Source organism: Paralichthys olivaceus, chromosome 2, assembly GCF_024713975.1.
Source record: "Paralichthys olivaceus isolate ysfri-2021 chromosome 2, ASM2471397v2, whole genome shotgun sequence".
Lineage (NCBI taxonomy): Eukaryota > Metazoa > Chordata > Actinopteri > Pleuronectiformes > Paralichthyidae > Paralichthys > Paralichthys olivaceus.
In genome coordinates this window covers 10,769,400-10,784,954 of record NC_091094.1, presented here as the reverse complement: position 1 = coordinate 10,784,954, position 15,555 = coordinate 10,769,400, and the positions used below count along the sequence as shown (strand labels likewise).

The 15,555-nt window shown below is 38.6% G+C and overlaps 1 protein-coding gene across 4 annotated transcripts in view; it reads right to left on the bottom strand.

The window, feature by feature from the left end:
- Nucleotides 1-4,130: 4,130 nt before the first annotated feature.
- pparg (peroxisome proliferator-activated receptor gamma) overlaps nt 4,131-15,555 on the bottom strand; it is a 31,825-nt gene continuing 20,400 nt past the window's right edge. For 3 of the 4 annotated variants that reach the window (XM_069535305.1, XM_020096840.2, XM_069535293.1), the window contains exons 5-9: nt 10,129-10,328; nt 8,467-8,581; nt 7,725-7,918; nt 7,371-7,614; nt 4,131-5,858 (exon numbers count right to left, since the gene is read on the bottom strand). In XM_069535305.1, the coding sequence (XP_069391406.1) occupies nt 5,611-5,858; nt 7,371-7,614; nt 7,725-7,918; nt 8,467-8,581; nt 10,129-10,328 (1,001 nt within the window). In that variant the 3' untranslated portion in view covers nt 4,131-5,610. Of the gene's footprint in view, nt 5,859-7,370; nt 7,615-7,724; nt 7,967-8,466; nt 8,582-10,128; nt 10,329-15,555 lie in introns of all 4 variants that reach the window. The other variant, XM_069535290.1, reaches the window with a different exon arrangement.

Genomic DNA, 15,555 nt, shown 5'->3' with positions numbered 1-15,555 from the left:
CAGTGTCAAACTCTCCGCAAAGAATTATTTTCTCCTCTTCTCAGATTTTAGATTTTCAGAGTCAATACTATTTCTACAGATATGGAAAAAAAACATGTAAAATGGTCATAAAAGGAAGCTGCTCTGTGGAAGGGGTTTGAACACCAGAGAGAAAGAAAAGCATCAACCTGAGCGTAGAAACAGGAAGTCACCAGGACAAATATTTGGTACTTTGGTACTGTAGTTGTTCACAAACAACATGTACACTCAGTTCATTTTAATAGTGTAAAATTGGTTTTAAGACAGTTTGGCATTTTGAGAAATACGTTTATTCATTTTCTTTAGAGTTATGATCATAGCGCTCTCATTTGTGTCTTTTGAATATGGGCCTGGAGTTAGCCTTTAGATAAATAAAGGAAACATGGAGATACAACTCTGTACAAGATTTCCCTATAACATATCTCACAGTTCACAAATTAACACATTTCCTCATTAGTTTCATTACATGTCGGATAAAACTAGCTCTTTCCCTGTTACTGGCTGCTATGCTATAAGCAATGAGCTAAGATAAATGAAACTGTAACTTGCTACAATTGGAAATATTGTGTTTTAAACAGATTTGAACAAATACTGAGAGTCTACATCAGTTCTTTCGCTAGATGTGACACATAAAGGAATGTTGCAAAGTATGTTTCACCAGCAGTGACCTCATCTGAGTCATTACAGTTCAAGTAATCCAAGGCGTTGCATCAACTTTCCACTCAGGTTGTAATTCATCATATTCAAGTTTAAATGAATCAGTGAATCACCTGATCCACCCTGTCAGTTAAAACCAAAGATACGGTGTTAGAAGAATGTTGGTGGGCGGGAGGACGCACGTGAGCTTTTTCCACAGTGTTGCAACTGAATCTGTCACATGAGGATGACTTAATAGATTCATGTTGGACTGATTAGCCACAAACCCAAATGTCTTTATTTTATTTTATTGTATTATCCAGAAAAGATTAGAAAAAAGAGAAAGCCATTATAACTTTAAGGAACTGAGATTTTCACAAAAAAAAAACTGATTCAGAACCAACTGAGGGAATGTTGCATTACAGTAAAAGGAATCAGTTTATGGAACATTGTCATGGATGTAAAGGGCTGTGTGTTGGCCCGCAGCTATTTTAATTTAAATTTTTTATTGTTATTTATTGTCTTTGGTCGATGAATGAAATAAACTTATAGATAAATAAATGTATTCAATCATTAGGTATAATATAAATTATGATGTTAATGTGTAAATGTTTTATTCTACAGTCCTTGTGCATTAAAATAAATAAAAAGCACAACGTAATACATTTTTAAACAAATGTTGTCATAATTGATGACAGTGCAGTATTTGTTTCAGTTGAAAACTGTAATAAAGGTTATTGAAAATAATGCTGATACATGGAGCTATATAAATATGTTTTATTACATTATACAACTACAATGATAATAATCATTTTACAATGGGAATATAAACCCACTCTGGTCATATCTCGGTTGAGCTAACAAAGTTTACCTCTAAACATCTCGAGTTTTTTTCAGTAAACCCTAAAAGAACATGTAGTGCCTTGATAAAAAATTCCTGAGGTGTTTTCTATGTAAACACCAGATTAAATAAAAATAATGTCTTATGAGCTATATTGGTCTTACAGTGGCAGGTGTATCATTTCACGCTCGTACAAGGAGACACAAACACATACCAGGTATCACACACTGGTGGGAGTCAAATTCTTCTCTGACACCAAAACAAAAGAGAATAAAAAATGAAGCTGCCGTTTTTTAAGGAGGCCGGAGAAAAAACAAAACTTCCTTGTGTAAATCAAAAAATGCTGTCTTTGGACTCGGCTCTGTGCGGACGGACAACAGCAGAAATATACTTTGTGAAAAATGATTTGGCAGATCGTCTCAGGAATCTTGGCAGGGATGGGTCAGCAGAGACTGGCCGTAACAAAGTGAGGATATGCTGACTCAACATAAAGAACACATTTAATTACCATCATCATCAGCCATCCAAGAGGACCATCCGGCCCCGAGCCAGAAACCCCCCACCACCAGCTGCCAATCCAAAAGTCTTATTTTTAGGGGCCTTGCTTCCAGCTCGTCTCTCTCTCACCACTGGCTTTCTCTCCTCGTCTCAGCTTTTTCACGACTCACACATGTATTCCTGTTATTCCTGATCACGTCTTAAAGTTCCCATCATTTTCTTGTTTGTCCTTATAACTAGAGAAAATGAGCCCACAGGGACAGTCAGTACAAGTATTCAGATTATTTACACTGTACTACATTATACTGGGAAAAATACTCACATGTTACATGTTAAGATCCTGTTTTTCACAAGTATAATGAACGGAATCAATCTTACAGAAAACATAACTAATGCTTTTAATATCTATCAACACAATGGACGACACAACTCTATCTATCTATCCATCTATCCATCATTCCATCACTCAAAAACCACAAACCTCACAGAAGGAGGCTATTTATATATTTCTGATGCCAAGAATGATCCATATCTGCTGTTTTATGTTATTTTAACAATGAACATTGTTTTGCAAAGTGTAACCTATGGTGGAATCGGGTGGAACTGAGAGATAAGATAATATAAAACCATACAAAAATATTGTGTTTGTTATGCAGCAGTAGAAAATGTGTCTGTTTCATGACCAAAAACAACTATTTGCTGAAGCTTCAGACAGAACGACAAACCACAAAAAGAATCTGTGGTTCATAAAATATGTCTGAGGGAAAAAAACTGAACTTCTTTCTTGAAAGAGACATTATCAGAACACAACTCTTTTTACTTGACTTTTTTTTTAGATTAAATCACTGCACATTTACATACAAAATATCCTACATGTAATGTACATTATATACACATTAAGTGTTGTTAATGTGGATTCTAGGTCCAGTTTATCCTGAAGACCTGAAGTATCTAATTTCAGTTTCCCCTGCAATTAGTATAGCTTGGTCTCAAATGTGGATTTAAATGAACTATGTAAAAAAAAAGCATGGCCTGAGGGAGAAAAAAAAATGTGTCATGCTTTCAATTCACTTTAGTTCTATTGAATTTTTAAAGCACCATATCACACATTATCTTAAGGTACTTTACAGAGTTAAGATAAGACCGTAAAACCAACATTTCCCACAGTGAGCAAACACTTGGTGTCCTGGGCCTCCTGCCTTAATTGGTGGGGTTGAAAGATGAAAAATGGGGGAGAGAGGAGGAAGCAGGGGAGAGAGAAGAAGGAAAGAGAGTCGAGAGTATTCTTACTCCCAGTAATGATACATTTTCAGAAACAGGAGAGTTTTAACTTTAAATGTAAAGAGCAGGGTGGTGTTGTGAAGTTTGCATGTTCTCCCCGTGTCTGTGTGAACTCTCTCCTCCCACAGTCCAGAGACATGCAGACTGGGGTTAGATTCATTGGAGACTCTAACCTGTGAATATGAGAGTGAATGGTTTGTCTCTGTATGTTGAACCTGTGTACCACGCCCCTCACTACATCCAGCTGGGAATGGCTCAAGCCTGTGACGCTTGAAAGAATGAGCAGTACAGAGAATGGAAGGATGGATGTGTGGAGGGTGTCTCCCTCCTGAAACCAACCTGGGAGCTGGTTCCACACGCTGGGACAGCTGTGTGCAAATGAACGTGTGCTGTGTGTTGAGGTGACCCGGCGTCTAAGTGTGATGTCATGAATTTCACTTGGACTCTGACCCTGCTGTTGCACACGAGTCCCTCTCCCTGTATCATATGTTTTTTTCCCAGGTCTCTCTGTAAATTGATCTATTTAAAAAAAAAGACAAAAGGTGAAGCTCCCTCGAAAAAGCATCAAAAAGACATTAAACAAAAAAAAAAAAAAGTCCCCCTCACTGCTCGCTGATCAAATCTGGATCCAGACTTTGCTCTTCCAGTTCCAGATGTTGCAATCGTTTCAACACGGTGTTTGAGTGCATGTGTGTGTTTGGTAAGAAACACAGAGGACAGCTGATGTAATGACCATAAAACAGATTTCCTGCAGTTTGGGTGACTAGTACGTTTTCGAAGAAGACTTGACTTGGAAATGTGTTTGTACGGTACATGTGCAAGTACATCCATATCACTTCAAGCAGGAAAGAGATTTCAAATAAAAAGTTAGAAAATATTTTATTTACAACAAATTTTTCCCTCAGTTGTGTTAAACCACCCCTTTGTCTGCACACTGACCCCCCCCCACAACAAAATAAAAACAAGACATCAGATTGGTCAGACACAGAAGACACTTTGTGTAGATACAACATCATTTCATTGTAAAAATGTATAGACAATAACAAGTTATAGAATTTAAAATAGAACTAAGACTGAAAAGCCAATTGTGCTTGACACACAATTGTATGAAAATAATACAAGTGAATATACATTATACATTATATGTATAATGTATATAATAATTTTTATATGGCTTTCATTTCACAAAAAAGTCAAACATCAAATCTTAAAGGAGGCATATTCTGCTCATAATTTTAATCTGGGTTATTACTTAAAAAAGTTTACACGCAAAGTTGCCACTACGGCAGCTGAGAAGGCCATTCTCTGTGCTCTTGAGGAACATCTTGAGATGGATTTTAAATACAGGCACGGTAATGACGGAGAAGTATCATCAGACTACTTGTTGATTACTGGTGTTTCAGGAAGCTTTAGGAGCAGTGTTTCCTGTGTGGGGGGGGGCTCACTTTACCATGGGATCGGGCTTTTTTAACTGAATGCACTGTAAGAAAAACAGAAAAAGCATAATAAGTCTCCTTTAAAGGCACAATATGGTGTATACTCTTTTATATTCCAAGAGTGGACCTCATCGTGGCAACGTGCCCTTCGTTGGCCTCAACACTTTCTCACAGTTTCTGCAGGTAATTCAGATTAAAATATAAAACAGGCAATAATCTGATATCTGTCTTTGGATAGAGCTGATCAAAAAGAGATAAAATTCGCCCTGATGCGACAATAGAAAATGTCTGTGCATTGTTTGTGTGTGTGTGAGATGCATTTCTGCATCAGAGGTACTGAAGCATGTACACACTGCTGCTGCCTATGATGGTTAAAATGCAACATGTAAGCTGCACATGAATGACAGATACTGTACTGTGTGACGCAAGGTTTACAATATTCACAGTGATACATTTCTTCTTAAGGCCCTGGCAGCAGGCTGCGTCCAACATTCATGATTCTGTGCCTGAGCTTGCCAATAAGAAAGTCCCCACTCGCTCAGTTACTCAGCGACCCTCATCCTGATCGGTGCAATAGGTGGTAGTTTTGTATTTAAGTTGGCAGCCTACTCATAATGAAATATCCAGGCTCAGCAGCAGCTAAATGACTGCGAGCCGCAAGTTATTCACATGTTGCTGTCTAGACAAGATCTGACATTCACACTCTGTCTTTCTATCCTTGATTTCTCTTCCCCTGTTTTTCCTCATCCCTTTCTCAATTTCACTCCGTCAGTCCATCTGACTGGCTGCCTCCGTCGTTTTTAACACACAAAGAGCATCCATCTCAGCTCATGAGTTTTAAAATAAAAATTTCTCTTTTGTTTTTCTTCCCACTTTTTTGTCCTTTTCTTCAGTTAAGTTCTAATACAAGTCCTTCATGATCTCCTGCAGCAGCGGGTGTAAGCACATGTCCACCTCGGTCTTCTTCAGCAGCTGGATGAGGTGCACGTGGTCCGTGACGATCTGCCGCAGGTCGGTCATCTTCTGGAGCAGCTTGGCGAACAGCTGCAGAGAGTCTGGGTGGTTCAGCTTCAGCTGCAACTCCAGCGAATGAAGCACGGTCTCCTGAAGCTGCTCGATGGGTTTCACATTCAGAAGGCCTGGGCGGTCTGGGTGTGTGACAAAGAAATTGAGACACAGTGAAGAAAGGAATAAAAACACATGTACGGATCCATAAAGGAAGAAAAGTAGAAAGGACACACAACAAAGGAAGGTGGTCTACATGTGCAGATTTATGACGGGTGCACGTAACTAAACATTTAGCAGCTATTAGGTCAACATTTCTTTGAATAGTGAAGATGATCAGGCCTACCCTTGAATTATTGCTATTTACAAACCCTGTTATCTTTATTTCAAGCTATAATCTTCACCATTTAAGTTAATAATTGACTTAAATGTCATAATTTAACACTGAACAGGTTCAAGGCCAGAATTTTATCATTGTCATTTGACTATTCTACAGCAAAAACTTTCATGCCTCCAACTCCAAATACTTTCTTTTTAATATAAATCGTCAAAAATAGCACATGAAGATAAGTGTCTGTTCAATGTCAGTCAATAATTTGTTTGCCTGTGGAAGATCAATACAAAGTATTGTCTCCAAATCCCTGCTTTTTGCTGTATTTTGTTCTTACATGGTGCAGTTGCTGTTTAAATTGGTGAGACTTCATTTGTTCCATAACCCCATGCCTCCCTGGAAACGGATAAATAGGTCAAGGCTGACCAGAGATATTTTGTATGATACAAGGGGTTGATAACTTAAATCGTTAGCAGCCTCCACCTTATAGCACTTTACAATCAGAGTGAAAATACTTGATCTGATTTGACGTTTTGGCCTAGGAAATATTTTTGTTGTAACTACATTAAAAATATTACAGGCTACATTTCGATCTCTCTGCACTTTAACAAAGCAAAAATCAAAGAAATATTGTTTTCTTCTTTCTTGTCAAGAGATTTGAGAACAAGCCTTTATGCCATCCCAATATTTCAACCATAGACTTTATGGATGAATTGTCTCCACTCCCTTCTATTGCGCATAAATGAAGCTGAAATATCCTGGATACGAACACGGCCATCTTGCGCATTTGGAGCCAGTCTGAACGGAAGTGATCAGGGGATGGAGCCACAATATTTAGGTGCCACTGATACACACGCTCAGCTGTTAATCATTTTATTCCATTTTTACAACATAAAATAACTAAAACCAAACTCAGTAGAAAAAAATAAAAAATGAACATACACCAGTATGATAAGAACTACTTCAAATGACTGAAACCCTCATTGAGAAAAATATATTTGTGGTGCATTTTGTGGTCCCATTTGCTAACATGGAGGAGGTGAGGCTTATGATCTGCACAGCAGCCAGCCACCAGGGGGAGATCGAGACAGTTCGGCTTCACTTTTGGGGAATAGTCATGTCGTCCATCTTTACCTACGGTCTATGTTTACACCTGACCATGAAGCAACATAAAGTAAAGACTAAACATCACTAGCGTGTTCCCTAACGTTAATCTAGTTTGTTATATTTGTACTAGAACTGACAGAAAAACCATAAATGCTGTTTCTAAGGTAATTTCATCTGTAACAGAAAAACAAAAAACAGAGCAAAAAGAGTCACCCACCCCCGCTGAGGATAATGACAGCCAGAAACAGCGCCATGTCGCTGTCGTCCAGCTCGAGCGTGTTGAACTTAACGGAGAACTCAAACTTTGGTTCCATCATCTGACAGAAAGGTTTCCTGAGACTCTTGAGGAACTCCCGCGTCATGAAGATCTGTCCGTAGGAGATCAGGGTCCCGTCTTTGTTCATCAGAGGTGACATCATGATAATCAAGACCTCTATCACACCATACTTCAGCAAAGTTACCTGGGGACAGGGGAAAGGGTTAAGGTGATATTCATAAGATCCTCAGTGGATGATCCTCGACTGGTTTTAATGGTTCCTCTGCTCAGTGAAGAGAAACCTTTGTATCTCACCTGATCATTTAGATCCAGATCAGTGAATCCTGGGATACTCTTGGCGAACTCTGTCACTTCCCTCACTGCTTCAGCTGAGCGTGACTGACAGCTTTGGAAGAAACGTAGCTCCACAGCGTTCTGTGGTTCCTGTCCGCTGATGCTCGTCATTCCCCACACGCCATAATCTGACCCCATGTGAACTTCTGTGAGGCCTGTAATTTGAATAAAAATAAGTTTGTCTCTCTGATGAGGTTGTTTAGCTGCAGAGTTTGGAAAGAAACAAGATCAATTTGAGAAATGTAGTAAAACAACGATTCAGACTTTTTTAACCAAAGTAATGGTGCCAGAGATTTGCAGCCCCCACTTTCCCTGGAGGTGGTTGAACTACACGAAAGATATTATATTAAGATGAATGTATATATCTTTATCTTTTGATACAAATATGGCAAAAATACATTATTTCTCGCGACTACCTATTGACTACATCAAATTATCTTATAAGCAAAATAGAGCATTGCACTATGCAATACAGTGCTTTTTACACTTAAAATAAGTCTTTAATCCTTCTGATGCATATTAACATGTCTTTTACGCTTTCTTTTCAGATCTTCAAATCATCCCCATCATCACAATTTTTTCAGATATTCATACAGTGAATGATGATGTAATCAAAATGGCAATTCTATTTGATTATCTGGTTATATTTCTCGATAAATAGAAAACTGATAAAAAACAAAATGATGCACACACTACTACAAACCTCCGTGTGCGGCTGTAAGGACAGAGGTCTGCTGCTGCTCCTGGAAGGGCATCTGCCTGCAATTAATGAACTGCTCTCCTTCCATTAGAGACTTCATGTCATGGATGACAAAAGGCTGGAGGTAGAGAGGAAAGAAAATGGAAGAAGGAAGGGTTAGTTTGTGGGACTAAGACAGGCCATGTTTGGAGGGCAGAAAAAAAAGAAGCAACGCCCATGTCCTCGGGTGAGCTACAGGTGTAATCACATACACTGTCTATGCACATGGGTCATGGCTCATTCATCAATTGCAAAAGCAAACACTTCACATCTAACATGGGGCAAAGTAAATACATCTCATGTGCAGTCAGAGACAAAAACACAATTTCCAGGTAAATGAAGCTTAACTGCGTTAAAGTCTAAGTTTTGCTGTTTGGTAAAAGACATGCAGTGGCCTGAAGGATGAATAGTACCATTCATATACTTAAATCTTCCCTTTTCAGAGTGGTAACATGAATAATGACACGTCCTTCTTCCTGGATCTACACGATTATCCTCATGCACTCCAAAATTACATGGGTTCTTCTTTGTGTCATGCCTCATAAGATTTAATGGAAAAGGTAATCTATATTGCTTTATCCTTTCAGAGTCATGGGGGTTAGAGCCAATCCCAGCTCACGTTGGGTGAGAGGCAGGGTTCACCTTGGACATGTCCCTAGCCCATCACAGGGCCAACAGACATAGACAATTCACACATTCGATTTACAGTCTCCAAATAACCTAACACCAATAAAAAGTTCGTTTTGCTTTTTAAAATACACACATAAAATACAAGTCAATTTAGCAAACAACTGCAATTAACAAGGGTAACGCTACAACCCTTGTTCTTCCTTCACCTCTGATGTGTGTGTATGGAGTGCAGGTGGACTCAGCTCACATCAAGGCCTGCATGTTAAAAAAACATGTAAATATTCTGTGGTTCACTATATAATAGAGGACTCCCTTATGCAAACACACGATTCAGTGTCGTTCGTCTGCTATCACTCTGATGACCAGTCATAACAGGCAGACCAAAGAGATCCAGAGCAGCCTTGAACTTGAGCCTTATCAGAGAGAGAAGCAAAAGAAAAGGAAAAACAAACTTATGATACTGCTGCTAAAGTTGGTCTCTAAATGAAGAGCCTGCACTCTGATTGGCTGTGATTGTCACAGATTTGTCTAGATATTTAGGAAACTATCTTTGTTTCGGCGAGCCCCTCTAATCGAATCATTGAAGAGTTCAAACAACTGGCCACTGCAGATCGATTAATTGTTCACTGTTAAATTAACCAAACTTCAGGTAATAAATGAGATGAAACTGATCCAGCAGTTCAGATCCGGTAAATGTTGATGACCTGGAATCTAATTTAAAGGAATGCAGCATCCATGGTATGCGAGCTATTTTAAGTTCATACCTTCACCTTATGTTACGGCAAACCAGATAACAGGGGAAGTGAGCTCATGGCCACTAAAATTGAAATTACACCTGAAATGATCAGCTTAAATATGAAATACAATGTCCTGTGAATAGATAAATGTTGTATGTAATTGCAATTATGAACTAAATGTTTAATGTTTCCTTCACCACACAGTAATTAAGTAAGTAGAGGTAAAAATAAAAGTAAAGTAGAAGGCAGTGCTGCTTACTGCGTTGTCTCCGGTCTTCCCAGAGAGGATGGCTCTAGCCTTGGCCTTGGTGAGGGGGAAGTATTTCAGATAGGCCTCGTACAGATGGCGGGCCAAGGCCCTCAGATCTGCTGCCTCCGGGTGCATGTGCTCCATGTCAGACGAGAACTCAGCCAGAAGTTTCTCCTTCTCTGCCTGAGGCATTCGGCCAAAACGAATAGCTGGGAAAGAGCAACAGAAAAACACATTACAGAACACAAACAGATAAACAAAGACAGAGGCTGCCAGGCGAGGAAGATATAGGAGCAGGCAGATTGTTCAGCAAGAATAATCACACTGTAGATTCAAGAAACTGATTCTAGAGGTTACTGAACGCAAATGCAAACTGTCAATGTCAATTGTTTTTTATAACTGAGTCAAATAAGTGTTTTATTTGGAAATCCAAATTTACTGATCCACCCTTTTCATCATGAATTGAGATGTATGTATCAGTATCAGTATCTGATCTGTTAACACTCATCTTCAGAAGCCTTCAAAACAGCAGGGAACACTAACACCAATTTACAATGTTGCATTCAAATCCAAATCCTGCAGGAACACATCAAGCCAGTGTCAAAATGTACCACCACTTTACACTTTGCAGTATGCGCCTTAACGTTAGCCTTGTATAATTGCGTTGTTAAACCAATTAATATACTATTTCAGTAACGATTAACATAACAGAACTTGAATATTGTGTGAGTGAAATTATTGCAGATTTTTACTATTCTAGTTCTATTGCAGAGCTTTCTGGCTGTTTGCAATTACAGCTATGGTTGTTAAATGTCTTTATCAGATCTTTTATTATTTGGACAGCGATCAATGAATCAGGTTGATTATCTAATATTTAAAGAAATGACCTACTGCCTAAAGCAAACTAATTATACCTGCAAGCATGAATGGAGTCCAGGGTGGTTGGCTGATCGGCCGATATGAGCCTTTCACAGACTTATCCATATCGGTGTTTGTTTTCCCAAACGTTTATTTTGCAGTAATTAAGTTTATTATTACACTGTAAAATATAAAGCCTCAATTGCACTTCTTTGTTTTTAAAGGTTCAGTGTGCAAGATTTAGGTGAAAGGGATCTATTGGCAGAAATTTAATTTAGAATAATAGTCATGATGTTTTCACTAGTTAGTTTCATCTAAATTGTATGAATTGTTGTTTTTTCTTTACCCTAGAAAAGGCCCTTTATATTTAAATTCTTTATATTTACTTCGAGGGGGTCTTCTCTACGGAAGCCGCCATCTTTTTTTGCAGTAGTCCAGACTGGACAAACTAAACACCTTTTGAGTTTTTATGAAAACTGAAGCTACCACAGGTTCTCTTTCATGTTTGGAAGGGGAGGGTGAGGTGAGAAGTGTTCAGCTGCAACATGAAATTTAACCACTAGATTTCACTCAATTCTACACACTGTATCTTTAAGGGATTTATAAAGACTTATGAATAATGAATTAGAAATCATTACCAAAATCTTTTTAAAAAAATCTCTTATAAAAGCTTTATATTGGAAGATATATCGGAATTAGTATTGGTATTAGCGTCACCCAAAAATCAGTTGGGCTCTAAAAATGAATGACTTTATAGTGTGGAGCAATTTATTTCAGATGGACAAAGTATTTATCTTGCTGTTGCTTAAAAAGACTCTTGGGACTCTTTCTCTTAACTTATCTTTTCATAATACCAGTGTTTAGTAACTTTCAACTTTCAACAGCACATTAAAATGAATTTTGAAATTCAGATACAGGAGATCTTGAAATGGAAAGATTCCCAGACATGTGTTAGGAAAGATTTCGTAATTTTAAAAGACTGTACTCTCCTCGTAACACAGCAGAGCTCATTTCTCTCTTAAATGACTCACACACAACATCAACACATTCGTCGTGGGATTTTATGAGGTGTGTCAGATGAAGCGATTACAAAATGTGGTTTACCCTAATGACAATGTTATTATGGATCATTGAAAACCTCAACACCTGAGAAACTCTCGCATACAGTTTAAAACAAAGTCTCCTCCTCTTTCCACCTTCGCCCACTGATAATATACACTGCGTTTGAATAAATACCAATGAGCCTTCAACTTTTTTCTGTCTATGATTAGCCACATTTTGAAGGATCTATTTTAGATTCACTATATATATATATATATATATATATATAAAATACATTTTAGATGGGTTACTTACTATTATATTTTCATTCATGTTGATCATAAAAATAGGTAAATACTTACCTTTCCTATATAATGATAGCTAATTTTTCTTATTATAATAAGTGATTTCAAATGTTATAAATAAAGATGCAGTAATCTTCAGATCAGAGTTTTGTGAAAATGCTCTTTGTGATTTACTTGAAATGAAATTGATGCTGTGAAGTTGTGAAAAGGTTAAACCCCCTTTTTTTCTGTGAGTGGAAGTCATTAATTCCTCCATTCAAGTCTGTGTGTGTGCACGCGTGTGAGGTTGTGTAATGCTGACTGTGTGATGAACACACACCTTAAGCAAATGAATACAGGCTAAACTGGCCTATATCACCACCTGGGAAATGAGCCAGCAGTGGTGACACAGCAGGTTGGAGAAATCAGTTGAGGTCTATGCACTCCTAAAATGTCAATCATTGGTAAAGTAAAAACTGATTCAGAGCAGATTTTCAAAGTGCCGCCTGAACCTCGAGGAATATCAGAGGAGAGAGACGAGGGGAAGAACAGGAAAGGAAAAAAAAGAACAGGAAAACTAAACTATTCATAGGAGAAGCTATAACTGTGCTGTTCAGCCTCAAATCACCAGGGCTCACATTCAAGTTAAACTCAACCATGTTTGAAAATATTTAAGACATATGTAAGAGTATAAATTGCGTTTCTTGTAATACTTGCTTAAGCTGAAAAACAGCTCCCCAGTGAGAGTCTTAAAGGTCATTATAAACAAACCTCAGTTACACTGAAGTTTGGGCCAACACCTAGAATCTGTCAAATTTCTGGTGGATCAGTTGTGACTCTAAAATGTCAGTTGCTCTCCACAGAACAAACAACATAGGTAGATGTTGATATGGGTACAGGTTTAAATGCCCAAAGTACCCACACTGGTGTTCTGAATGGTTCCCTCTGCAGTTACTGTGGGTGAAAGGAATTTGCCGCTGGACTTCAAATCACAAGGCCGTCAAATGTCCAGCCAGCTGATTTGGCAGAGAAAGTGGGAATGACCTCTCATTCAGAAACTTTTGATTGTTTATGTAACTCTAGGGTTAAACACAGCAGCAGAGAGAAGAGTGTGGGGTTGGTGCTCAGCTGCAGTAAGTGCAGGCACACGCACACACGCACGCACACACGCACGCACGCACGCACGCACGCACACACACACACACACACACACACACACACACACACACACACACACACACACACACACACAATGGTAGATGGTAATGACAATAAAGCGTTTGATAAAGAGTTGTATAATGTATAACCCTGTCCACGTTGTTTCCTGTCCTGTCAGCTTCTTGTCTTTGCACGCGAATATGTTTATCAGACAGTCTTTTATGAACAAAGTGTTCAGGTACAGACACACACACAATCATCTCTGAGGATGTTTTCTCGTATTGACTTGAACAGGAAAGTGACAAATTAAAGGAAAAATGGAGAAATGAATGGAGGATCAGGACACAAGGAGTAATTGAATGGTTGAAGACCATGAAAATGTTTTGTATTCTATGGCCTTTGCAGTCACCAGATCTCAACCCAACGGAGCTTCAATGGGAGATTTTAGACCATCATCAAAACAGTAAATGAGGGATAATGTTTTTAAAAGAGTTGGGTCCTTTCCCTTCAGTAGAGTCAGGAGACTTGTAGAATATATACCAAGGCACACTGATGCCATCATGGTGGCTCCTGGTGTCCCATTACCTAAATCAAGAACTTCCTGTTGGGCTTTCCTTTAATTTGTTAGCCGTCAAACAGTTTCAAAGTTTAATTCATCACCCAGCAAATTTGCACAGTCTGCCAACAAACACTGTGAGGCTTTCTAATTGGACCAGATTAATGACACTGGAATTTTTAAAGCTCATCTAAGAGTGAACGCTATAATTTACCTAACAGATGAAACAAAACCAAAAGGAGAGTCTGAAAGATGTCAGTCAAGAACAACCTGTGCACTCCCACGCAGTCATGAGAAACATGCTGGGAGGTGGAACATACAGATGTGCCAGGTGAAGGAAAACTGTTCTACAGAAATGGGTGAGGATGAAGGTGTTCCTTTGGCGAGAGAATCATACACTATGTCTCTACTTGTGTATGATGTGGAGCTTGTGACGTACTGTCTGATTGCTTTTACCTGATATTTCAGAAGGTAACTCCACTTGCTTCATATCAGGGATGTGTGGCACATGGCAAATGTGGATTGCTATTTTTTGTTTTTCTTTGACAAAAACCTGTTATGCGACATGGATTAGAGATCTAAAGCTGAGCTAAGCTAGTGATGTTTCAGCAGCATATCCCCAACGGCATTTCAAAGCCTCTGTGAGTGTAGCATGGCTGTGCGGGTTCTCCTAAATATGGATTTGCTCATTTAATTTGATTTCTTTATTGTGTTTATTGTGTCTGAAGCAAAACATTTGATTTTAATCTTACTGTATTTTTATATATTATAAAATATTTGGACCAGTGATGAAAAATTATAAGAATGTCATATTCATTTAAACATTCATTCTTCTGCAAATAAATGTCAATGTCTCTTCAGAACTATCAGCAACAAAATTCTGTCATGTACACTCCCTTTGTATTACCTACACCAGCTTATGTTTTCATGTTGTTAAGGTGGAGAATGAAACACTTTAATTTGTGGTGTCAGCTGTTCACATATTTATGAACACTCACTGAAGTATTCTGTACAAAATAATAATGAGCCCTATGGAAACCCACACATTTGATTTGTGATGCAGGTACACAGTGAAAATGCCAGCGCATCAAAACAGTTAATGCCATTTGTTGTTTGCAATGTAAAGATTGTGTATTTCAGTTGTGCGGTTGGTGTTGCAGGTATAACTTTTTTTTGCATGTGTGATGGGAACTAAAAGGCTTTCGATTGAGGCCAGTGACCACAGGAGAAGCGGAAGGTGTACACTTCACCGCCACACCTCAGAACCAGTGGCAGCAGTGGCGTGAAGATGTGTCTGTGTTCTCAAAGGACATCAGAGGCAGAGGAGCTGCTCTAACAGGAGGCGTTTCCTGGGCCACAATTTCAAAGAAAGTACATCTGTTTATTTATAGTGAGTGTAAGAGCGGATGGGTGCGTGGCTTCAGTCCCGTTTGACAAACAGTGAAACCCCCTTATGTCTTCAGTGTGAACCATGGAAACTTAATCATGCAGTAGATACATGCAGTGATAGCAATGTTTGATTGTAGTGTAGCAATGTTT